A 25,628-nucleotide genomic window follows, 5' to 3' on the forward strand; every position below is an offset into this window, starting at 1 on the left:
AAAACCATCATTCCAGAAGGACAAGGACAGAGAATGCCCCTGGGGCCAGCATGGGCCTACAGAGAGGAGGTGTCCACTGTCAAATTCACCCATTCAACTAGTATTGCGTACCTACTATATGCTATGTTCTGGGCGAGGCCCCGGGTGTGCAGGGCACCTCAAAGCAGAGTCCTTCCCTCCGAGAGCCCACAGGGCCCTGGGATGGGGTGGAGCTGGGGCCAGCTCAATGCTACGAAGGGCTAGGAAGACCACAGGGATTGCACAGGGCAGGCCTTGTTGAGAAACAGGTGATGTTACAAGGGTGGCCCAGAGGCAGCTGGGGATGGAGCTCCAGAAAGACGGAACGGCGTGTTCAAAGGCCTGGAGGTAGGACCAGCAGCTAAGCAACGTCAGGAACAGGAATGCCCCGAGGCCCAGCAACGTGTTCAGCGGCGCCATCAGAGGCCGAGCCGGCGGGGCCTGCTCCAGCAGGCCTGGGAGGGCGCTGTGACATGTCCGTGTTTTATTTTAGATGCCCCCAAGGGGGGCGCCATCTTTCTCCCTTTATGATGGCAACAGAGGCCCAGAGAAAGCCAGCGTCCCACCCGAGGCCACACAGCAGGCCGGTGCCCCGCCGCGGCGCGAGGTGCGCGGGGCGCCCCACCCCGCTGTTTCCCCGCAACCTGACGCCTGCGGGGCGGGCCGAGCTCGGCCTCCCGCCCCCGCGCCCGCACTGGGCCGCGCCGGGCTCCGCCCTCCTCCGAGGGTGACGCGGCCGCGGGGCGGGCCCTGGGCGCGGCGGCCCGGCGGTGTCGGCGGCGGCGGAGGCGGCGGCGGAGCGAGCGCAGTGCGGCGCCACCATGGGGGCCCAGCTGAGCACGGTAGGCGGCGGGGGGCGCCGGGCGCGGGGCTCGGCGTCGCTACGGTCCAGCCGGTCCTGGGGCCTCGGCTCGGGCGGCGCCGACTGCGACCCGGGCTCGAGGGACGGGATGGCGGGGCCTGGACGCGGGGGCCGGGGCGGCGGGCGTGCGGGACCCACCCCGCCGCACCCCGCCGCACCCCGTCCCGTGGCACCCCGCCCCACCCCACCCCGGGCCGGGTGTGGTCGTGGCCGCCGTGACTCACGCCCTGGCCTCTGTCGCGGGACCCAGCCCTCCTGCCCCAGGAGCGTGCGAGAGGCTGGCACCCAGAGGGGGCCCCGCCCGCCGGCCTCATCCCTGCGGGTCCGGGTCCGGAGAGTGTGAGAATGCCTGTGACTGGGAAAGTTTGTGTGCGACTGTGACAGTGTGTGTGACGTGTGACTGTGAATGAGTGAATGTGACTTGTGAGAGGGTGGCTGGGCAAGTGTGAATGTGTGCAGTGTGAACTTGAGTTATCTGTATGAATGAATGCACATGAGCTGTGAGAGTGCAAATGTGTCCCTGTGACTCTGAAGGGTGACTTGTGTGTGGGTGTGAAGTGTGAGTGTGCATGAGTGTGTATGTGCGGTGGGGGATGAGACTAAATGAGATTGAATATGTGTGACCGAACGAGCAGGTGTGTGGGAGTGGGAGTCGTGTTAGAATGTGAATGTGTGTGTGTGTGTGTGTGTGAGAGAGAGAGAGAGAGAGAGAGAGAGAGAGAGAGAGTGTGTGTGTGTTCACGCGTGCACGTGCGTGTGCGTGTGTGATGTCCCTGGGTTGCAGGGTTTTTAGGCATCTTTTAGCAACAACGACAACCACTGGGCCCTTCTCCCATTAACCCCCCAAAGCTGTGCTCTTAACCTAACAGACTTGGGAGGCCCCTGCTTCTGGCCATTTTACAGATGAAGAAATCCGGTTCAGACTTGGCCAGTGACCTGTGGCCGAGCCTGAATTTGTGGGGCTCCAAAGTCCACTGTCCTGCTGTCACTTTTGGGTGGGTCCAGGGCTGCCCTTCCCTGCCCCCAGGCCCACCTCCTCTCTTGGATTTCTCAAAGCCACAGTGGCTGGGCTGCGAGGCTGTAGCCAGAGGCCAGTCCCCCACCCACACACACTCTGGCCCCCTAGTGCTGGCTGGGCGAGGGGAGGCTGGCACTGGGAAGATTAGGCCTGGTGCCTTCACCTCTACCGCAGAACCGCAGAGCCTTTGGACTTGGAGGGCGCCTGTCTCCTCCCTCTGAGTCTGTGAGGCTCCTCCAGGACCAGGCAAAAGGCTGCTTGGCCTGGCTGTTTACTCAGGAACGTGTGGCCCCGCCCAGCACTCGCGATGTTCAGACCAAGAGGCAGCCTTGCCCAAGGCGAACCTGTGGGCATCACCCCCGCAGCGTAATATCCCGACCATGTTCCCAGAAATCACCTTCCTTCTTCATTGTTCAGCCCCCTGACTCCCACCCTTGTTCTTTTCCCATGGTGCTTCTCACCTTCTAGCCAGCGACGGTTGGATTTGTCACTGTGTTCCCAGCAGGTGACTGCTCTGTATATTGTTGTCGAACAGCCAAAGCTCCTTGGTAGCTCCATTCTGTGAGGGGCAGAGCCCTGTTTGGGAGTCAGGATACCTCATCTGTCCATGAGGTAGGACCTGCTGGGTCCCTGCTTGGCCCAGAAGACCCACAGCAGACCCCAGCCAGGCTGCCCTGCGCAAGGGCTTCATGCAGTCTGTGGGAGGCCGGCTCGGGCTGGCATAGCAGGCATCTTATCTGGCACATGCAGACTCCAAGGGAGGCCTCCTCCCACACTCCGGAGGGCCCGGCATAGGGGTGGCACTTGAGTCTACCAGCCAGCGGGGGAAAACATTGGGGGCTTGACCTGCTGCCCTGGACTGTGACTCTCCAGCCTCTAGCACAGTCGAGAGTGCTCGGTGGGCCCTGACAGGCCACCGCCACAGGTAGAGTCCAAGCTTTGCCTCTGCCTCTGGCAGCTCTGTGCCTCACCTGTGGCCCCTGGGAAGCAGGGCCATGTCTCCCCTGCAGAGGGCGGCTCTGCTGTCCAGCTGCCCCTCCTCCTGGGTTCCCTCTCCTGCAATTGCAAATCAGGAACCCCCCCCCCCATAGAACTTCCTCTCCTCCTTCCCACTTCCACCCACTTTCCAAGAGGGAAGTAGCTGCTCATATCCCAGCAGGACAGCTCGCAGGCAGGCAGCAGCCAGGTAAGCCTCAGCACGAGGAGCTGTCACTTTGGGAGGACTGGTTCTGCCAGGTGGGGAGTCCTGGCACATCCCTCTGTCCAGCCCGACCTGACCTGGGCAGAGTGGATGCCACGGTCCCAGTGGGGAATTCCAGGGGGTGAGGTGAGCGGCTGGGCAGGGCTCCCGGTGGGGGGAAGCAGGGTTACCCAGCCCCTCGGCTGTGGTAGGTGAGCTGGGGGCTCCCTGGAGATGTCCTGGGACTCTGGCACCCATTTCCCTCTCTCCCTCCTGTGTTGTCAGAAGCAGGGAAAGGCAGGTGGTGGGTAGAGCACAGCCTGCAGCGCATCAGGTCACGATCTGGAAAGCAGCTGTTTTCTAGACCCCCTGGGTGGCTGGCCTGAGGAGAATGTGTGTGTGTACGAGCAGCACAGCTGAGGAGGAGCTGGGGTGAGGCCTTCGCCTCCACCATCTGCCTCCTGTTTACTCTGCCCGCTGCTTGCAGGAGTGGGTGTGGGCCTGTAGACAGGGAGGGGCGGACAGAGCCTGTTCTGTCCCCGGGTCGGGTCGTGGGAGCAGGACATCCCCACCCCTTGTGCGTCTGGTAAAGCCTTCAGCTTTCTGGAGACAAAGCCTTCGCCCCTCCACTGCGCCCTTTTCTTTGCCCGTGTCTGTCTCCTCCATTGGCTTGAGCACCTCAGGGGCAGGGTCCCCTGACCTGTGTCTCCTGCATCCAGCACGTGCCCTGGCAGGTGTGCCCACTGGGGTTTGTGGGCCTGAAGGACCGACTGACAGTGAGGGTCTACCCACACCTGCCTCCCCAGATAGGAATTTGTACTGGTACGAAGTCCTCCTCTGCTCTTTCCATGGCCACATGGTGTCTGTGGGCACAGAGTGGCCGTGTGGTGTTGGGCTCGGTGCGTGGACTCCTGGCTCTCAATGCCATGTAAGTTCATTTCCAGGGCTCCAACAATGGTGATTTCCTGCGACTGTAACTTCACACAACTTTTCCCTAAACAATGTTCGCTGTGGATGTGGCTTCTCTGATTGACATGGGAGGGGTTTGTAGCAGAGGAATCATCAGAATAGTCCCCACCCCCAGGGAGTGCATCGAAGGGGGCGGGAACTGTGGAAGTCTGCTGACCTCTTGATTAGCTGGGGAGGTGCCAGTCAGGGAAGATTGGACATTTGAGCTGGGTTCTGAAGGATGAACAGGAGTTTGCTGGGGGAAGAGGAAGGGCATTGGAACAGAAGGGAGAATATGCAAAAGCCTGAGGCAAGAAGGGCTCGTGGCTGCACCATAAGGGCCCAAGTGCAGGCAGTGGGGAGCCATAGAGGTGTTAGAGGAAGGGATAGAGCAGCCTGTTGGCTGGGGCCTCACTGTGGGAGGCAGGATATCGGATTGTGGTGGGTGGGGCATGGGGAATTTGGGCTGTGGGCTCTGGGACACAGAGGGCACCTGTCCTGGGAGGTGACTCTGGAGAGGCCATACTTCGTGCTAGACAGGCCTGGGGTTGAGTCCTGGCTCCACCCCTGACTTGTTTCATGACCGCAGGCAAGTCACTTAATCTCTCTGAGAAACAGGGACAGCAGTATCACTTGTCCTGAGTGTGGTCCTCGGAGAGTTGGCTTTGGTATGACTTGGGTTACTGACCCTCTCTGGGCCTCGGTTTCCTTATCTGTAACTATAGTCTAGGGTTGAAGGGAGGATTATCTGAGGGAACTCATGTCCCACACCTGGAGCAGTGCCAGCTTGGGGACATGGACCACATTTGCTCCGTGCATGGCCTTTTCCTGCCTCATTTCCTCCCCAACCCTGGATGGGACCCTCTGCATCTTGAGGAAGGTGTGGCCTGGTGAGGTGAGATTCTCTTGTGAATTCCTGAGCTGGGACCGTAACCAAGGCTGCTAACTAGGGCCGTAAATGAGACCCAGGATGGGTGAAATGCCACATGGTGTCTGGAACATGGCAGGTTCTGATTAACTGGGCAGGTGGCCCTAGGCAGGGAGGGAGTCTGGGCCAGCTCCCACCAGCCTTTCCTTTAGACCGTCTGTCCCAGACTGGGGCCCTGTGGGCAAGAACTCAGCTACTCCCAGCCTGGAGGCCCTGCCTGGGAGAGGCCATTGTTCTGAGCCAACAAAGGGCCTGTAACTGCAGCCGCAGAGCCACTTGAAGCCACTGGGCCGGTTTGGGGAGTAGCCTCTGGGCCTGGCATGAGATTGTGGTGCCTCTTGCTTCATTTGGGTGTTCCAACTCCCAGGTGGTAGTGGCCCCATGCTGGTGGCAGCAAAAGGTCTTGTGTGTGCACCCACAACCCCCAGGTTATAGACCCCCCTGTGACCTGGGCCACCCCCATCTCATCTCTTATCCCAGCTCCCCTAGGAGATGGGCAGCCACCTTCCTTCTGTAGTAGAGAGCGCTGAGACTCAGAGAGGTCCTCAGGTGCTCAGCTGGAGTGCCTTCCCTGAGGTTGACAGAGAGTGAAGGCTCCTGGCAGGGCTTCCAGAAAGCAGAGGGACTGGGCCCTGAGAGGTGAAGATCATCTCCGCAGCCTCAGTGGGGCAGGGCCTCTTCCAGGTCTGTGTTCTGCAGAATACGCTACCTCAGGAACCCCACAAAGGAAGCAGAGAGGCCCCCTTAGAGGCAAGGATATTGGCTCTAAGCTTCCTGTCGACCAAGGCAAAAAGGGGAACTTGTAGGATTATGATAAGAAGAAGGCACACAGTCATTTGCTGAGAGAATTAAAGTCAGGGAGGTGTCTTGGGGACAGTGAGCGAACTAGCTGTGAAACAGCTTTCTTGAGCACCAGTGTTTTCTGAACTTTTGGGTCTCAGCCTCGCTATTTGAACCACTAGAGGGGTCTTCCCCTATACCACCCCACTTTTTATTTTGAAATAATTTCAGACTTACAGTAAAGTTGCAAGAAGGTACAAAGAGCTCTTGTAGACTCTTCCCCCAGATGTACCAAGTGTTAACATATACTGTTTGCTTTATTGTGTGTATATATATTTTTTTAACTGTTTGAGAGTAAGTTATAGATATGGTGGACCTTTGCCCCTAACTACTTCAGGGTCTTTCTCCTAAGAGCAAGGACATTCTTTTGTCTAACCACAGGCCAACGAGCAAATGGTGAACGTAACATTGATATACAATGTTGTCTGATCCTTGGGCCTGATTTCCTATTTTCCCATTGTCTCAGTATTGTCCTTCATAATTGCTTTTTCCTGGCCCAGGATCTAATCCAAAACCACACACTGCATTCAGTTGTCCCATCTCTTTGGCCTCTGTATTAGTTTCTAAGGCTGTGTGAAAATTACCACAAACTAGGTGGCATAAAACAGAAACTTACTTTCTCACGGTTCTGGAGGCCAGAAGTCCGAAATCAAGGTGTGGGCCGGGCCGCGCTCCCTGGAGGTTGAGAGGAGGGTCCTACCTGCCTCTTTCTGCTTCCTGGGCTTGTGGCTGCATCTCCCCTGTCGGCCTGTTTTCACATGGCCTTCTCTGAGTCTTCTCTCTCTCCTAAGGACACTTGTCATGGGGTTTAGCCCCGCTCCGGGATAATCCAGGCTGATCTCATCTCAAATCCTTGGTTTAGTTACATCAGCAAAGACCCTTTTTCCAGATGAGATCCCACCCCCAGGATCTGGGTAGACGTAGGGGGCCACCATTCAACCTTCAGAGCCTCCTTTAATCTGGACCAGTTGCCAGCCTTTCTTTGTGGTTTGTGGCATTGACATTTTGAAGAGTCGTGGCTGTTTATTCTGCAGAAGGGCCCCCAGTGTTTCCTCGTGGTTAGAGGCAAGTTGTGTGCTTCTGAAGGAAGCCCACAGGGCACAGCTGAGCCCTTCTCACAGCGTGTCCGGAGGCACACGATTCGGCCTTGAGTCTCACTTGTTCAGATCGCGGAGGCTGCTCAGGACCGACTTCTGCATGGCCAAGGGGTGGCTGCTGTACAGCACACGCCCTGGAGAGTCAAGGGCTGGCTGGGGCCGGCCCTGGGTAGGCTCTTTCCAGGGCTTATTTCTACTTTCACGACCCAAGGAGTAGGCTCATGATCCCCATTTCACAGACGGAGAAACTGAGCTCAGAGAGGCTAAGTGATCTGCCTGCAGACAAAAACAGCTAGGAAGGCCAGGAGGCCAGTTGTCTTTCTTTGCAAGGATGTCCTGATGTCCAGGTAATCCTGAGCAGTGTTACCCTGCCATAGGTTTGGGGTTTTCTTTATTTTTAAAACAATCCAAACCACTCCTTGGGGTCTTTGTGAGACTGAGATGTAGAAGGCGGGGGGCTGGCTAGGAGGAGCCTGTCAGGGCCACACACGGTGCGCATGGGCCTCATGTTTAAGGCTGACTGGGGAGGCAGGTGGACTCAGGTTCGAATTGCAGCTCCCACCTGCCAGCTGTGTAACTTGGAGGACTTGCTTCACCTCTCTGGTCTGTTTCCTCACCTGTAAAGTGATGGTGATGACAGTATCCACCTCATAGAGTCGTCATGAGGTTAAGGCCGGGGTGGGGCTCAGCGTGGCGTTAAGCAGAGCCTCTTGGAGCTTCAGGGGACCTTGCAGATCACCTCGATCAGTTCAGTTCAGAGAGGGGAAGGGATTTGCCCAGGGTCACACAGCCAGCAGGGAGCAGAGCTTTCCAGTGCCCAGCTCAGTGCTTTAGCTGCCTCTGAAGGCAGAACCCCAGAGTTCAGGGGTTTGTCTGTTTGTCTAAAGGGAGCTGAATAGCAGAGAAATTGATTAAAGGATGAAAGGGAGGGAGGGAGAACAGATGCACAGTGCTCAAGAATAAGCACACAGTCACGTGTGAGCTTTACTCTGAGCTTCCTGGCAGCCAAAGTGAAAACAGATACATGCTCAGTTATGTAGCTTTCTTCGTCCCTGTTCCTCAGGGGAAATGGATCCAGTAATGCAGTGATGGGTTTCATGAGTCTGGTTTTTATAGCTTCTCCCAACTGGCTCCAAAATGCATGCTGGGTTCCCTGGATGAGGATGACGAGAATGGTGAGGGCATTGCCGACGGGACAGCAAGAGCAGAGGCCTGGAGGTGTGAACCAACTGGTGTGTTTGAGGGAAGGGCCGGAGGCAGGCCCCTCCCCATGCCCCCACTGACCTTGTGGGTCTGTCCCTGTTGTTTCAGTTGGGCCATGTGGTCCTCTCCCCAGTCTGGTTCCTCTACAACCTACTCATGAAGATGTTTCAGCGTTCCACCCCGGCCATTACCCTCGAGAGCCCCGACATCAAGTACCCACTGCGGCTTGTCGACAAGGAGGTGAGTGCCAGACCGCTCCGGGGTCACAGGGTGTGGGCCAGCAGAGGCACCTATTTGTCAGCATCACAACATTTCCCAGGCACCAACTATGTGCTCAGGACCTGGCCCCCTCTGAAGTAGGTCCTATTATCTGCTCATTTTACAGATGGGTAAAACAAGGTGATGTCTATTTCTACGGCAACCAGAAAGTATCAGAGGATTTGAACCCAGGTCTCTGAGCACAGAGCACATTCTCTGAACCACACTAAGATCCCACAGAAGGTCGGAGCAGGAGGGACCCCTCAGACTTTTGGGTCTAAGCACCCATTTAATAGGTGTGAAAACAGAGGGCAAGAGAGGAGTAGGGGGCATTCAGTTCACATGGTAAACTAGAAGTAGAACCAGGACTCAGGCTCAGGCCTCCTGGAGGTCCTGGGTGCTTCTCATCCCACAGCCCCTTCCTGGAAGACAAGGACTCCTTCCCTCCTCCTGCGTCTCCCCTGTCCGACACCCCCATCTACCAGGGTCATCTGCTCAGGGTCTGGCCTGTTACATCTGTACGGATTCCCTGCATGATCTGAGCTCACTTGGTGGCTCCATCTGCCCCTCCGAGAGGCTCCCTCCTGTCGCCTGGTTTGATGTTTTCCTTTTCAAACTTTTGATCATGATTTAAAACCACCCCCTCGCTCCTTTGTCCTGCGCCCCTCAAGGCTGCTTTCTTCTTTACTCTCCCCTATCAAAGCCCTTTCTGCAGTTACCTCAGGAAAAGTGTGGCAGGGAAAACTGGGTGGTGGAGCAGAGAAAGTCCCCCGTCCAAGGCTCCGGGCCTCACACGAGCCGCAAATCTGCCGGGCACAGACCTGGGGTTTCCTGTGGCTGATGGCATGTGTGTCTGTAATTGTACCAGGAGTTCACAGACGAGTTAGAAACCAGAGTGAGGCAAAAAAAATCCCCCAGAAAGTCACCCTCTCCCAAATGAGGACACACTTATCCTTTCAATATGTTTCCTACACATCTTTTTCTTACAAAAATGAAATAATGTTTTGAAATCTTTTTAAAATTCATTTTCCTTGTTGCTTTTTAATTCCAGAAGTAATGTATGATTTATATGTGTTCACTATAAAAATTCTGTTTTTGAAGTGTGAATGATCCCCTCACCCATCCTGCCCACCCCCCACCCCTGCGCTCCATGCAGAGGGTCCCATTCAGGGGTCAGCGTGAGCCTTTTCTGGGGGTCATGTTCGTATGTACGTGATGTGTGGAGGTTTAGGTGTGTATATACTGAATTTCTCTTTTTCAATAGTCTGATTTTTTTACCCAGCCATGTAACATGGACATGCTTTCATGTTTAATGCAAAGCTGATTCCTTATTTTTGACGGTTGTCTAGTATTTCGCCTCCTTTGCACATGTGGCAAATGTCCTACCAGTTAAATCTGCCCCTCCCCCCCGATTGTAGCCTAATGGTGGCTTTGCAGGGTCAGCAGGTGGGTCTGCTTTTTATACTTGTGCCGTGCTCCGCCACGGGCCCGGGCCAGGCCCCTGCTGCCTGCCCTCCCTCTCGGAACTGGACTGGACCAGGTGATCACAAGGTCCCCCAGAGCTCTGAGAGTCTACTGCTCAGATCCCGATGGCAAGCACCCTCCCAGATGCCAGCGCCATGCTGTGCCCTGCCAGAGGTCGTCCAGCACATCGATTATCAGTGTCTTTCCCTCATTTCTCTTCTTCCTCCAAAAATTGTCTGGCGTGTGGGTTTCTGACCTTGAGTCCCAGAACCAGTCGATAATGCTAGAATCTGCCCCTTGGGAGGCCTTGGGACTCCATTTGCCCAGAGTGCAAAGGCTTCTGGGGGAGGCAGCTTCAGGCTCGTGTTGCTGGGATAGATATCCCTGTCTGCTGGGATAGCAGATAGGCTCGTCTGCTGCTAACCTGTCTTGAGTGGTGGCGAGGCACCGTCTTTCTCAAGATCCAGGCCGTCTGCCTCTGTTTGCATACTTCAGGGGTGCTCAGAGTGATGCTGTCCCTTTGGAGAAGTCTGTGTCCCCCGTTCCGAGTGAGGACACTCTGTCCATCACTCACTATTTCATCTAGCCTTGTGTGAACAGGTATGGGACAGCTGCCTGCCTTCCAAGCTGCCCCTCCACACCCACCCTCCTGGCTGTACCGGGTGCAGGGGCGACCCCAGAGGGGCTGGCCTGCGGGAGCCCAAGTCAGGAGTCGGGGTGCTGGGGTCAGTCCCCAGCTTTGACCACAGCTTCTCTGGCCTTGGTTTAAGACCACTTAGTGGATATCCTGGGGCTTTAATCCAGTTCCTTCCTCTCAACCAGTTTCCACCCCACCCTAGAGGAGAAATGGCTGCCACCGTCCCACCCGTGGAACACACCCTGGGCGCCCGCCCTGTGCAGGGTGGTGGCCTGGCTTTGGGCTCTTGGCCCTGGCCAGCCCCAGTGACCTCCCAGACGGCCACTCCTCCTGCCCTGTGCGTCCAGCCACGGTCATGGCTGCCCCGGTCTCTGGTGGCTTTGAGTGTAGTGACTTCTAGAGGCCTGGGCACGTGGGCCTTGTCGCAGCTCTTCCCCTAGTTTGCCAGCCCAGTCCCATGTTCTTCCTGCCGCCCCAGGACGCTGCTCGAGCTGATGGCAGAGGTGGATCCCTCCCGCCTGCCCCTGGAATTTTCTGGGACAGCTTCCCTTTGGGGGTCCTGAGTACACTTGCTGCTCTGACCACTTTGCTGTGTGGCCCTGGGCGGGTCACTGCCCTGCTCTGGGCCAGCGTTGCCTGCCCTCTGCCCTCCCACACGTGCGGGCAGGTTGTGTGTCGCCATGCGGCGGGCATCAGTGTGGCTTCTCTCAGTGATGGGGGGCACTGAGATGTGGCCCCCGCCCTGGGTGCTGTCCAACATCTCGGGCCCTTTTGCAGGTCATCAGCCCTGACACGCGGCGGTTCCGCTTCGCCCTGCCATCGCCCGAGCACATCCTGGGCCTCCCTATTGGTAAGCGTGCCCCGACCCAGCCCGACGGGGCTGGGTGCTAGACAGGTAGGAACTTAGTACTTCAGCTAGGGGCAGCAGGGAAAGCTGCAAGGAGGAGGTGACAGCCGCCCTGGGCCTTCAGGCATAAGTGTGAGAATGAGAGGGGAAGTGCCCCGGTGTCCCTGACGGTGGCACCTGCACAAGCAAAGGCGTGGTGGCAGGATGCTGGGACAGGCTAGGACTCTCTGAGGGGCAGGGAGAGGGCAGCGGGAGCTGAGCCAGGCCAGGCTGTGGGCGGGCCCGGGGCACAAGGCAGTGGCTTGACAAGACCCAGCGGACCCTGAGGGGACAGTTCCTGACCCGGGCCACCCCTCCCCGCCCTGCAGGCCAGCACATCTACCTCTCGGCTCGGATCGATGGAAACCTCGTCATTCGGCCCTACACGCCCGTCTCCAGCGATGACGACAAGGGATTTGTGGACCTGGTCATCAAGGTGAGGCCTTGCTCGTGTGGCCATGCAGGGCGGGGATGTCCATGTCACAGCCAAACGTCCAGGGGGCCCATATCCCCTGCAGCCTGGGCTCTGAAGGCCCAAGGCTCCCTGCGCCTGATTTCTGAGTGACAGGCAAACTGTAGTTTTCCAGCAAAAGCCATGTGTCGGGGTCTCAGGTCTCAGCAGGGGGCCAGGGCTGGGGCTCAGACTGAGCGTTGTCACACAAGACAGCTCATCTGCAGAAGAGGAACCGGGAAGGCCCGCCGGCTGGGCAGAGCTCACCTTCCTGCTCAGAGCTGGGCGCCTGCGTGGTGCTTGGGGCGCCCGCTCCACTGCATTCGGTCACATGAGCTCTGTGACACACAGGTCCTTTCCTGAGCGTGTTTCCCTCAGAAACATCCACAAACTCGCTAGGGGTGCAGTGTGAGGAGCTCATGGGGCATCGTCTGTGGAGCTGGGGTGAGGGGCTTTCTGGAACCCCTCACGAGCTGGGGAGAAGATGCAGCCATTAGAGGTACAGACCACAGAGACACAGAATAACTATCCAGGATCGTAAAAACGTTGTGCCGAGAACACAGAAATGACAACTGCAGCATGGGACATTTTTATGAAAATTAGAAACACAAGCTTTGTAGCAATGACCTATATTCTCTGATTACACATCCAACACATACAAACCAGCCCAGGCTGGTCAGTGTGGGTGTCAGAGGCCGTCCCCAGTCAAGGCCCAAACCCCCATGGCCACCCTGGCTCGGCCCCCCTGCGGGCCAGGCTTACTGTCCTCACTCCACTGCGTGCACACACTGTCCCTCCTCAGCTGCCCTTCTCTGCCCATCACTCCTGCTTGCCCTTCAAGGCCCAGTGAAAATGCACCCGCCATGCAGCCTTCCCTGCTCTGGGCAGGCCGAGCTGCTCTTCCTCCGTCTCCCCATCTCTTTGTATGAGGGTCGTAGCACTTCGTCTTTTCCAAAGCTGAAATCCCAAAGGGCACAGGGCAGGAAGTTGCTCCAAGCGAGATGTTTTTATGACAGCACAGAATGGAAAGAACTGAGCATCCATCAGGAGGGGTGGCTGAGCCGCTGTCCCAAGCCTTTAGCCTTTACTGTGCTGACTGACAGCCGTCAGAATCTCCCGTCGGGAAAGGGGTCTGAGGGGGTTCTTGGCAGATGTTTATACATCAAATCAAGCCCTGGAGTCGGTTGCCTTGTATACACCAGGCTGATGCCTTGTGTTCCCAGGCCCCGCTGGGGGGAGGGCAGACTCCTGGGGTATGGCGCACACGGGTAAGTTTTGATGGTGGATGGGGCACTGCATGACGGGGCCACACACAGGCTGCAGCGGAGCCCCTAGGAGGTGCTTGCTTCCCGCTGTGGCCCAGAGCTCACCCCTGCAATGCTGGGAACCGGGCACAGGACTGTGGGTGTGTCTTGCAGGTTTACTTCAAAGACACCCATCCCAAGTTTCCCGCCGGAGGGAAGATGTCTCAGTACCTGGAAAGCATGGCGATTGGAGACACCATTGAGTTCCGGGGCCCGAACGGCCTGCTGGTCTACCAGGGCAAAGGTGAATCGAGTTGCATTTCCCTGATGACCCAGCAGGCGTGGTGAATGCTGGGTGCAGGGCCCAACCCTGCTGCTCTCTGGATGGGTGACTTATTATTTTACCCCCCTTTTTCTGCCTTCCTCCCCCCCACTCCGATTCAAGCCGTTGTTTCTCAGTCTAGTTGTGTAGAACACAGCTCCCTGGCCCGTGCTGGTGTTAGGAGCTTTGCTGACTTCTTTTTTTTTTTATAAATTTTATTGGGGATTATTGGGGGACTGTGTTTCTCCAGGGCCCATCAGCTCCAAGTCATTGTCCTTCAGTCTAGTTGTGGAGGGCGCAGCTCAGCACCGAGTCCGGTTGCCGTTTTCAATCTTTAGTTGCAGGGGGCGCAGCCCACCATCCCGTGCGGGAATTGAACCGGCAACCTTGTTGTTGATCTAACCAACTGAGCCATCCGGTCGCCCCAGATGGGTGACTTCTTGGGCAAGCTGCCCTCACTCCGCGGCCTCAGCTGTATAGGGGATAAGTTGGCCAGTTCAGGGGTTGCAAACTGGCTGCCTTTGGGGACCAAATCCTGCCCACCGACTAGCCTCGTTTGGCTGAAAACAAGCAAAAGGGTTTTGCTGGAACGCCTCCTGCCCGCCAGCCTCTGCACTGCTCTGCGTGCCATCTGCATGAGGAACTCATCCTTGTGCTCCTCTTGGCACTTGAGTTGGTCCTGGTACCACCTTCCCATTTGCTCCCTTAGCATAACTGGCTGGGCTTGGATGGGGGCTGCCTGGATCTCGGGCCCCAAAGCAGGGGCAGGTTCTCCAGCCCATCCGACCCAAAACATGGCATGTTTGGGAGCTGGGCCTCACCCCTGCTTCTCTCCCCAGGAAAGTTTGCCATCCGTCCAGACAAGAAATCCAGCCCTGTCATCAAGACGGTGAAGTCTGTTGGCATGATTGCAGGAGGAACGGGTATGTGGACCTGGAGCCTCTCACAGAGTCCCCAGAGAGCGAATGTCATGGGTGGGCATCGGGGACGTGGGACGGGTGTGTGTGGGACGGTACAGCTACGAGCGATCGTGAGCCCCCCCAAGTCCGGGACCCAGGCCCGGTGGTCCTGACACCTCCCCCGGGCGCCTGCCTGTTTGTATGCAGCAGGCGCTCACTCAGCACGGGGTGGGTGGGGGCTGCTGTTTCGCAGGCATCACTCCCATGCTGCAGGTGATTCGTGCCATCATGAAGGACCCTGACGACCACACTGTGTGCCACCTGCTCTTTGCCAACCAGGTCAGTGGTTGTTCCTGAGATGTGCAGACCAGCTCCTGCTGAGAGGGGGTGCCGGGCCTGGTGGGGCATGTTCAGGGGTGAACATGGCTCTGTGGAGATGCTCTGGCTGCCAAAATGTGAGGGTTGCTCTGAACGTTCTGTGCACAGGCTGCCTTTGCAGCCACTGGTGGGGGTCGAGCTTGTCAGCCCAGAGCCCAGAGTGTCTGACCTGACACTTGGGCGTGGAGAAGGGTGAGGCGCCTGGAGCCCCCTCCCACCTGAGATTTGCTCCCCAGCTGCTGCTTAAAACTCAGAGCTCCCTCTGTGAACAGAGCTCAGAACCTACCAGCGAAGTAGGCAAATGCTGGCCTGGGCTGGAGCCAGCCTGGAGACACAGAGGCCTTTTTCACAGACGAGGTACCAAGAACACATGTGCACCAGGTCCCTGAGCTGGGGGTGTTGGGACAGGGCTTAGAACTGGCCTCTCTCACTCCTGAGTACGTATCCTCCCGCCGCCCGCTCCCTGCCTGCCCTGGCCTACTGTGCCTTGGACAAGTCACTTTCCCTCTGGGCTTTGCTCCCTCAGCTGGAATGAGCTGGTAAAGCAGGGTCATCACAACGGTCTTTCCTGGTTCAATGTATGTGGATTTTGTAAAGTGACGCCCCTTTAGGGGGAAGCCAAGATGAGACACCCCTTCCTTGCGCCTGTCGGATACAGTTCAGGTCAGCTTGCCCTGGGGTCCGTCTGGCCCTTTCATCGGGCCCAAAGTGAGGGAGAGGGGCTTGTTTGAGGTCCTTCGACAAGGGACCCTGGACTCCCGCACGGCTGCATAAAATTGCCCTGTGGCTGACCAAGGTGGCCTTGACTGTGTGGAAAGAGCCAGAAATCCCAAGCTGCTGGTGGGGTGGGAGGGCGGGCAGCGGTTCCACGTAGCGGTGTTGGGTTGGTCTTTGTGGAGGCTGTCAGCCACCTGTAGCCTATACAGGGCATCTTCGTGCCTGTTAGCCCGTTGGCCAAAGCAGTGAAATTGCCCCACTTTTGTGAGACACGGAAGCCTAGAGAGGGGGGCTTGACATAGTACATGTGTCACAGAAGTGGTAAAACCAGGACTCAAACCAGAGCATATTTTATGAAAAATCACTGTATTTTAGAGGACATTGTTTTGTTTTACATTTTTGCAAAGCTTTTGTAATATCTGGCTTCATAGAAACAGCTGGATTCCACATCTGTTTCTGCATTCAGTCGGCACAGTTACTCAAGTCACGTAGCCTCTGGAAGTCCCACTGTGCATTCATGAGGGGACATGAGTGAAAAGTGCATATAAAGTCTTAGTATTATATGAAGATCGTTTTGACCTCACAGAACCCCAGGGGTTTGCAGGCGACACTCTGAGAACCACCACCTTGCTGCAGCCAGCTCGGTGCCCCTCCCTCCCTCCTCCATCTTGTGTCAAGAAAACTAGGGGCTCCACACCCAGCCTCACCTAAAAGAAACACGATGTTTCAGAGGACAGTGAGGGAGAGTTAGTAACAGTGAGGCATGCCTTGTTCTTGGACAGGTGTCGGTTCCTTATAAAATAATAAAGTCCCGGTGGGATGGTTTTCTCCCTGTCATATGACAAAATAATGCACAATGGTCTGGAAGACAAAGCTTCCGTGCACAACCAAGAAAGTTTTGAAAAAGAAGAGTAACAAGGAGAAATTTGGCGCATTAGACGTTAAAACATACTAAAAAGCATCAGTGATGAAAATGTGGTTCTAGGCCCACATGTGAGGGCTTACTGGACTTACCTGCATTTCTGGATAACACATGAACGTCTAGATTGTGCTGGAATATGCTAAAACACGTGGCTATTTGCATTGAAATTTACCAAGATTAAGTAAAATGAAAAGCTCACTTTCCCAGTCTCATTAGCCACATTACATGGATTCCATAGCCACATGTGGACAGTGGTTACCACATTGGATAACACAGATCTAGAGCATTCCCATCAGTGCAGAACATTCTGTTGAACACGTCTGACCTAGAAACAGACCTAAGTATACGTGGGACTTTGTGATGGAGGTGACACCTCAAGCCTGACGAGAGACAGGAAAAGGAGTGCTGGGTTTGTCGCTAGACATTTGGAAAAAACTAAGTACATCCCTACTTTACCTTCTCGTAAAAGTGAAGTTTGGGTTAAAGATGTACATGTAAAAAAAAGTTGTAAAAGTAGTAGTTAGCATTTTTATAAGAAGTATTGTTCAATGAATGAATGAATGAATGAGGACGGTCGTTCTAAGGAAGACACCAAAGGAGAGCTTGTAGAGGAAAAGATTGACGGAGCCCTCTGCTGAAAAATTAAAGCTCCCCCTGGGGGGATAAACATGAATAAGGTAGAAAGATAAATAGCTAGGAAGACAACAGACAATGTATCACCAATAAAAATTACTATCCTTAATATTAAAAGACTTTTTACAACTAGTAAGAAGATATGACGAGACCAGTGACAAATTTCTTTATTAATAATAAAAAATGACATGAGATTTACTTTCCATCAGTCTGATTGGCGTAGATTAAACAGTTATTACTCAGTGCTGGCAAAGGCGTAGGAAGGTGGACACTCTTGACACACTCCCTGGAGGGTCTGGGAAGGCTTCCTGGAGGAGATGACAGTGGGCTGAACTCTGTAGGGCCATATGGGACTGCCAGCTGTCTGTATTTCCTAATTTATGGATGTACAACCTGAGAAGCCAGAACATAAAGACTTGTCCGAGAGATGAGGATGGTGAAGTCTGATCCTTTTAACTGAACCATTTGTTATTTTAAGTGTCATAACCACCCCGTAGGGATAATCACGATTAATGGTTTGGCACATTTCCTTCCAGTCTCTTCCCTCTGTTCTGTAGTTGAGCACTCCCATCTTTAGTTTTGTTTTCTGTTTTCTCCACTCCCTATTATATCGGGAACATTTCCTCACAACATTGAAAACTGTTTGCAAACTGCCTTTGTAACAAACATCTTCGTCTGCAGTTTTTATCTGCTCTTGAGGCGAGATGAGGAGAAAAGGGGTGAGTGTATTTAGGGGTCTGGGTGAGCTATGCCAGTCTGCTTTCCTGGAAGCTTTGCCAAACGTGTGGCCCACTGGGAGGCTGGCTGATGAGCCATTTGGCAACGAATGTCTCCAAGGACAGTCCCTGCCACCATCCTCCTGACGGCTGGGCCCTGTCCCCCACAGACTGAGAAGGATATCCTGCTGCGGCCCGAGCTGGAGGAACTGAGGAACGAACATTCTGCGCGCTTCAAGCTCTGGTACACGGTGGACAAAGCCCCTGAAGGTGAGCAAGGGAAGCCCCAGGCAGGACGGGCTGGGGTAGAGGTGCTGGCCCACTGCTCACCTGTGCAGAGCCTTGCGTGGTGTTGAGCCTTCTTACATGGTCTCCTTTGGAGCGTGCCCTTGCCGTGGTCCTGTGAGAGGGAGGTGGTGTGACCCCATCTCATGGATGAGGAAGGAGGGATCAGAGAGGGAAAGGAAGTGTCCCATGTCACACAGCTAGAAAGCACTGGAGCAGGGACTTGAACTCACGTACTCCTCCTCCAGAGCCCAAGGCCTTCCCCTGGCTGCACTACCCCCGGCTGGACAAAGGAGGCCAGCCTTCTCCCCTTGGGTGGAGTAGGTCTCCATCCCACACTATTTTGGGGCAGATCTCCAGGGCCTGTGCTGGGGGTGATTGTACACTTTGCAGTTTGTACGCTGTAAGGCACTTTACCGGCATCTTCTCTCTGCTCATCAGCCCGGGGGTTGCCCTCTGGGAGCTAAACTACTTTATTCTGCTGCCTTAGGTAGAAATGGATACAAAAAGTACCATCTTCTTTGCTGTGAGAAAAGCAGCACTCAGGCTTCTTACGGGAAAATACTGTTGAAGTTTGCTTCCAGGTTGGGAGACTGTATGGAGTGGTGGGGACTGTGGCAAATTGGAGAGCATCTGCCGTGTCCAGAGGGGGCAGCCCCCACCAGCCCCAGTACCCCTGCTATGTAGCAATAGCGCCTTGTGGGCCAGGCCTCTCCACTTCTTAAGGGAAGCCGGATCTGCATTTTCATGGGAAATTTCTAAATGTTAGAAATGGACATTTTCAAAGCACCCATGTGGGCACCAGCTTTTAGTCCCATTTGTGTCTTGCCACCCTGCTCTTGCTTTGCCTCCCGCTCCTTACATAGCTGCACGGTTCCCTGGGCCTCAAGCACAATGTGGGGAACACCACCCTCTGCTTCCCCCAGAAATGAGCAGATAGGCTCTGGGGGCTGGCACCCATCTCATGAGCTGAGTCATCTGGGTCCCTCCACGAGTGTGGAACCACCCTTATGGGTGACCAGATCGGGGCCTGGGCCTCCCCACTCAAAGCCATACCTGGGCCGGCTGGATTGATGCACCCGATGGCCGTGTCCCAAGGCCTTTGGTTGGACTGGCCGTCCTGGGCCAGCCCATCTGATCCAGGCAGGTCCCCTCCTGGTCCCACCTTCTGCTCTGTGTGTTCATGAAGTCACATGGCCGCATGGGCTAATGTTCTAGTGGGATGAACAGGAAACAGGTGTATTAGTAAATTACAGAGCAGAGTAGCTGGTTGTCAGTGAGACCCAGGAAAGACACAGTGGAGTCCAGCCAGGAGTTCAGGAGTGAAGACTGGGCAGGGGCCACTGGCTCTGGGAGTCAGAGCCACTCTTGTTCTTCCAGTAAAGAAAGGAACATTTATGTTGTACCCACGTCTCAATCAAAAGGAGGGAAGTGAGGGTGGTTTAGCTCTGTTCCGGTTGCAGGTCCTGATAGTGTGGTAGGGTAGGCTCTTTAGCCATGGTGGGACCGTCTTCGCTTCTTGCTGATAGAAGGCCCCATCTACTGGGCAGGGGGTTGGGGTGGGAGGTGAGGGGCGTGGGGAGGACACTGACCCCTGCTGACTGCACATGGCAACGCCAAGACCAAAGTGCCGCCTCCTAGGGACTGTTTTAACAGTAACCAGTGTCCCGGCCAAGGGAGGTACGGTTGGGTAGTAGTCGCTTATCATCTTACACTTACGTTTATTATTACCTCGACCCACAATTCAAGGTTAGTTGAGGTATTTCTGTAACGTTCGGTATAAGCTGAAATTCTGGATGTTGAGGAAAAATGGTAACCGGCCAGCATGGCTACCGTGGAGCTAAGCGAAGGAACAGGGTAGAGGGGCCAGCTCATGGGGCAAATGCAGCTGACTTACGTCTCCACAAAGTGGCCTTTGGTACACGTATAAAGAAAAATACACTATCTTTAAAAATTCTTGTAAAATTGAGATGTGTCTTATATATTTGCATATTTCATTCGCTAGCAAATACAGTGTAGGTCCATGCAGTTTTTTACAGAGTTTTTTCCAATTCGTTGTCCCGCTATAAAAATGTTGTCTGTGCCCTGCCTTGTTCCAGAAGGGATTTTATAAAGGGAGCTTACAAAGACTCATACAGTGAGTCAGAGTCGTACAAATGGAAAGCAGGAGTGAGAAAAACAAGGGCAGGGCCATAAAATGGAATCAGGAATGAGGTCTGTACAAAAACATGGCTTAGGAAGCTCCCTTGCCACGGATGGGCTGTGCATATCATTCTGAGCTTCCCAGCAGCCAAAGTGAAAAGGGAGATGTGCTCAGTTACTTAGGTCAGTGTCCATGAGAGAAATACTCCATTGCTCAGCACAGGAGATCCTCCTGGTCCCGAGACCGGCTGGGGCTGTCTTGGCCCCTCCCAGGGGACCCCGAAAGAGTGGACACGGTGTGAATGCAATGAGTGTTATCCATCCAGGCATCCTTGGGCTTCCACAGCTGCGTTTCTGTTAGTGTCAAGGGCTTTAGCAAGGCTTTTCCAGATTGTGAAAAACAGAGATAAGCCAGATAATCGGGTGTTCAGGGCTGGAGGGACTCAGGGTACGAAGCCGTCCCCCAGCCTCAGCCAGTCCTGGCGGTGCACTGGGCACCTCTGATCGAGGAGTGTCCCTGTGTCTCTTCTCCTGCCACTCCCATCTGCTGCCCACATTCCTGCTCAGCCCTGCGCCCTGCCCTCCGGATCTCTGCTTGCTGCTTCTCTCTGACCATGCCCGTCACCCCTCCAGAACCAAGCTGGAGGATCTGCCTGGCTGGTCACCCCACCCAATGGCCAGAGCTCAGAGGCTGGCCTGGGGTCAGACACCCCCAGTGGGATCAGGAGATGGCCGTGGTGACTCAGAGGGGGTGGTGGGCATCTGCAGGTCCTTCCGTTTGTCCCTCTGGGGCTGAGCTGCTTGGGGCAGGGGTCATTTGAGAGGACCGTAGCTGGACGGCCATCAAAGTAGTGTTTGTCCCAACTGACCGCTGAAGAACCGAGAAGGAAGGCAAGCTTCACGCTGGGTCACCCTGCTTGCTCATCCAAAAGAGGAGGCCACTTGTTAGGCAACACATTTGAAAGAAGGCGGGGAGACCCTCTCTCACCCGGACCTCATAACCCTGTGAGGTGGGTGGGATGGCAGCATGGGTACAGATGTGGAAACTGAGGCACAGAGGCATCGTTTGCCCAGCAGATTGGGAGCCGGGGTGGGCCTCTGTCTCCTGTTCTGTCCTCTGCCTCTACATGGCCCCCAGTCGCCAGAGCCCTGTTCTCCTGTCAGACTCCTGCCAGACCTTGGTCCCGCTGTGTGCCCAGGCTGGGTGGTCCCCGCTCTGTGAGCAGCCCCTGTGGCAGGTCAGTCCCTGAGGGTCCCTGTTGGACTAGAACCCTTGCCAGCCTCGGGGTGCCAGGTTCTCCACACAGGGACTGTCAGTCACTTGGAGGAATGAAAGAAGGTTCCAGATCTCAGGTGAAACCTAGAGACACACTGTGTGCATTTGTTTGTGCGCAAGACAGGGAGGCAGGCAGGACTCCGAGGGAGCCACTGCCACTGCACCTGGAGCGTCAGTCTGTGCCAGGCCTTGCTGCTTGCAGGCTCGTCAGTTGCTTTTTGTGACACATTCCTTCGTTCATTATTCATTGAGCAACTACTACTGTCTTTCCCCGAAAATAAGGCCAACCATCAGCTCTAATGCATCTTTTGGAGCAAAAGTTAATATGACTTAGGTATTAATATAATATAATGTAATGTAATTAACATAATATAATAAATACCAGGTCTTATATAAGACTGGGTATAATATATTTTGTATTTTATATTATACCTGGTCTTATATAAGACCCAGTATTATATCTGGTATTGTACATTATATTATATAAGACCTGATCTTATATTATAGTAAAATAAGACCAGGTCATATTAATTTTTGCTCCAAAAGACGCATTAGAACTGATGGTCCGGCTAGGCCTTATTTTCGGGGAAACGCGGTGTGCGCCGAGCTATCTAGGCCCCGGGAACACAGCTGTGGACCAGACGGGGCTCCTCCCGGGCCAGTGCCCTGTGGCGGGCAGAGTCAGACAGTGGGCCTGTGGAGGGGGTGGCAGTAAAGAATGTCACCTTGACCAGCTGAGGCTGGACACCGGCCTGGGGACCTCTTGGACCTGGAGCTCACTTCCCAGCAGTGTGCGTCCCTCATTGTGTGACCCTGGACAACTCAATTCTGGGTACTCTGGGCCTCAGTTCCCACATCTATAAAATGGGATCTTTAACCCCCTCCCTGTTTACCCACAGGGTGCTTCTGAGGGCCCCTTGAGAGGCCAAAGAGAAGTGACAGGTTTTACAAACTGGGAAACCAAGAGGGCTTGCGTTTGTGTTCTGAGTGAGCCAGTCTGGGGCAGGGCAAGGCGTCAGAGCAGGCGTTTGCTTGGACCAGCCTCTGCACTCTTCAGTGTTTGCTGAAAGGTGGGAGGAAGTCACAGCACAGGAGCCCCAGCAGCGCGGGGAGGGGTGTTGGACAGTTGTCAGCACACCTGGGCTCACCCAGTCTCCCGCCCGCAGCCTGGGACTACAGCCAGGGCTTCGTGAACGAGGAGATGATCCGGGACCACCTTCCGCCCCCGGAGCAGGAGCCGCTGATACTGATGTGTGGACCCCCGCCCATGATCCAGTACGCCTGCCTGCCCAACCTGGAGCGCGTGGGCCATCCCAAGGAACGCTGCTTCGCCTTCTGATGGCCGGCGCTGGCTGCTCCCACGCCTGCCCCGCGCCTCACGTGCCCTGTCTGCACCCACCCCTCCCTGCCATCGTCTTTCACATCACTTTCCCCCACATCTCCCACTTTTGGTCCTGGATTCAGCCTGGCCTGCCCGTGCCTGAGTGGTCACCCCGCGGGGCTAGCCCCCAAGGGGACCCTTTGGGAGCAGAGTTCTGTTACAGGTGGGTCATCTTCAGGGCAGGTCCTGTCTGGTTCTCACTGGTTCTCACCAGTGATGCCCGGCCCCAGGCCCTATCCCTCCCTCACCCCGCACCTCCCACACTACTGGGGCGAGGCTGGCAGCACCATGCTCCACTCACCCCCCCTCACCCCCCTCCCCTGCCAGAGTGGACCACAGTCTGGAAATAAACGGAAATGCACCGGCAGCCCAGAGCTGCAGGTGCCAGGGACCCCTCCCTCCCCCCGCCATTCCTCATTACTTGCCTCTGGGCCAGGACAGGCGTCAGCACGTGACACTACATGACAGGTACCACCAAAAAGTCCTCTTGGCAGGGGCTTCTGGGGCTGAGTGGCTGCCCCAGGGCCCAGGCAGGCCAGGCCAGCTGGGAGCTTGGCTCCCCTGGGGCTGGAGTGGGAGGGGGGGACTGACTGAGGGCCCCTCCCGTTGGCACATGGGCTCTCCTGCAGCCTCCACATTTTTCCCAACACACCCAAATGTTTGAGCAGTTTGGGGGGTTCCAAGCTGTCAGCCAGCAGTCAGATCGACCACCTCAGGGTCCTGGGCCACCAGCCCTGATGGCAGAGCTAAGACGATGTTTATTTATTCCTCTGTCGCACAGCTGCCCCTCCTGCTGCCTGCACCCCACCGTGGGGGAGATTTTCAGCAGAGCCTCTTGTCTGAGTGACACTTTCAGTGGCCTCCATGTTGCTTTTAGACAACAGTGGGTTGGCCTCTTGCGTACCGGCTTTTTCAGTGTCATTTATGAGCAGAAAAAACGTTGAAATTAAACTTTGCTAATATTAACCCTTCTGTGGTTCCTTGAGGCTGTGACCTGAGTCACTGTGGGGGTGGCAGGGAAGGGGACAGGAAGGGGCTGCGCAAGGCCTCGCATTTATTTCTGATGTGTGTTTGTGTTGTAGGAAGTTTGGAGAGTACAGAAAAATATACACAGGAAAAAAAATGTCGGACATCCAGCAGCAAAAACTGATAACATTAATGAAACCATGTGATCTGCCATGTGGCCTGTGCTTTTCCCCTAATGTCAGATGAGCTCTCTCCCTGTCGTCACGTAGCCAGTCCCCCCCCTATCGTTGGACAGGCTGTTTTCAGTTTGTGAATTTTGTAAATAACAGTGGCCATCTTCCCCCTCCTTCCAGATGATTTCTTTTAGAATAGCTTCCTAGAGGCAGAAGGCTGGGCCAGGGGCTCGGGACACTGGGAGTCCAGTGTTTAAACCCTTCCCTCAAGCCCAACCTTATTTCTGTCATCTCACCTTGTTAGAGGTGTCTCCAGACCTATCTCTGGGCAACTCTGCCTGTCCCCAGTGTCTTTGCTTTCTCCTGCGGACAGCTCTGAGAGCAGAGGGAGAAGTCAGTAACTTCATTTTCTGCTGGCGAGACTGAGGCTCGGCAGTGAATGGCTTTCGGGTTGGAGTTTGGCCCGAGGTGAGGCCAGTGTCACTCTGCCCTGTGGAAGGAAGGCGCCAAGGGGAAAGGGCGTTCATAGTCCCGGCATCCACTCATGCACTGTTCCAAGTGCTGGGGACTCGGCCTTGGCCGCCCCAACACACCCTCCCCTGCTCCTGGGGTGCTAGTGAGAAAGGCACTGGACAAGGAACAGATGACGGATGGTCAGAGATGACATCTGTGGTGGGATGTGGCAGGAAGGAGCTGGCCTTGCTGGGGAAGGTGTGCAAGATGGTGGGAGCAGCCAGAGGTTGGAACAAGCTTGTGGAACAAACTTCCAGACACATCAGAGGAGGCAGGTGGCTGAGGGGACAGTGATCCGGCCGGAGTGGAGTGGGGGGTAGGATGGGGGAGTTCACAGGAAGGGACGCCTGAGGCTGAGCCTTGGGGGGCCGGGGAACCCTTTTCTCACCTTCCATTCTGTGCCAGGTGCCCACATCCTGGCCCTCACACATACTGGGGCGGCACTAGGACTCCGCTGAGAATCCTAGGTCCCCGAAGGCCCTTCTCCACACCCATTACGTGCCAGGGACGGCTGAGCACTGGAACAGTAGGCCTCACTTCTGTTGTCACCAACCCACACAGAATTGTTTGAAAACACACACAGAGCACTATATTATAAAATAACAAGAAAGGGATTTATAAAATGATGCACATTTCAGCATGTAAATGCCTTCGTCCTCCAGAAGGGAGGTTAGGGCAGGGTTTTGCCCCGGATTTTTGTATTTGTCACAGCCCCAAATACAGCGGGATACCGGGCTCTGCTGACGGGTGTGGTTTTCCCAGGCGGGGCACAATCCTTGATCGATTTCCAAACAAAGCAGAGCCCAATTTCTTGGCTCCTGCGCCCCTGCGTTGCTGGCAATTCCATGTTTTTTCGCACTAGGCAAAAAATGCTGCGTGTTCACACGAGAAATGGAGTGAACCCTAGCTCAGAGGATGGTAACGGGCCTCTCCACTCCAGGAATGTCGCCGGCGAGGGGAGGGGCGGCGGACCGCCCACCCCAGCCCCCACCTCCATGTGACCGGATGTCGTCCTGACAACCAAACACCCACAAAGCTCCGAAATGCCTCCTGGGGGAGGGCCATGCCGCTGACAATCCCAGAAAGAGTTGATTCAGTTAATGACCATATTGTGCTGGCTTTAAAAAGTCCTTTGACTTTTTACTTTTCACTAAGGACGACAGGACCTTAACTGGTACGGTCCTCTGGCTGCTTCCTGGCTCTTCTGCACCTGTCCCCACAGTAGGACCGCCTAGGCCTGAGGCCAAACCCAGGTCTCTCTCCCTCTTCCT

The 25,628-nt window shown here is 55.4% G+C and overlaps 1 protein-coding gene across 6 annotated transcripts; it reads left to right on the forward strand.

Moving 5' to 3' along the window:
- The first annotated feature begins 731 nt into the window (after positions 1-731).
- On the forward strand, positions 732-24,017 carry CYB5R3 (cytochrome b5 reductase 3). Of its 6 annotated transcripts, XR_013994032.1 has the most exons (11): positions 732-860; positions 8,203-8,334; positions 11,231-11,303; positions 11,669-11,775; positions 13,209-13,338; positions 14,196-14,279; positions 14,509-14,594; positions 17,792-17,891; positions 22,491-22,868; positions 23,033-23,173; positions 23,487-23,669. XR_013994032.1 is itself a non-coding variant. In XM_081060188.1 (9 exons), the coding sequence occupies exons 1-9, from the start codon at positions 840-842 to the stop codon at positions 22,661-22,663; spliced, it is 906 nt and encodes a 301-aa protein (XP_080916314.1). In that variant the 5' UTR covers positions 732-839; the 3' UTR covers positions 22,664-23,684. The 6 variants fall into 6 exon arrangements, 1 of the variants encoding a protein (XP_080916314.1); XR_013994029.1 differs by lacking the exons at positions 23,033-23,173; positions 23,487-23,669 and adding an exon at positions 23,788-24,017; XR_013994030.1 differs by having other exon boundaries at positions 22,491-23,173.
- The last annotated feature ends 1,611 nt before the right edge of the window (positions 24,018-25,628 follow it).

The sequence above is a fragment of the Rhinolophus hipposideros genome (genome assembly GCF_964194185.1).
Source record: "Rhinolophus hipposideros genome assembly, chromosome: 9".
NCBI classification, from domain to species: domain Eukaryota; kingdom Metazoa; phylum Chordata; class Mammalia; order Chiroptera; family Rhinolophidae; genus Rhinolophus; species Rhinolophus hipposideros.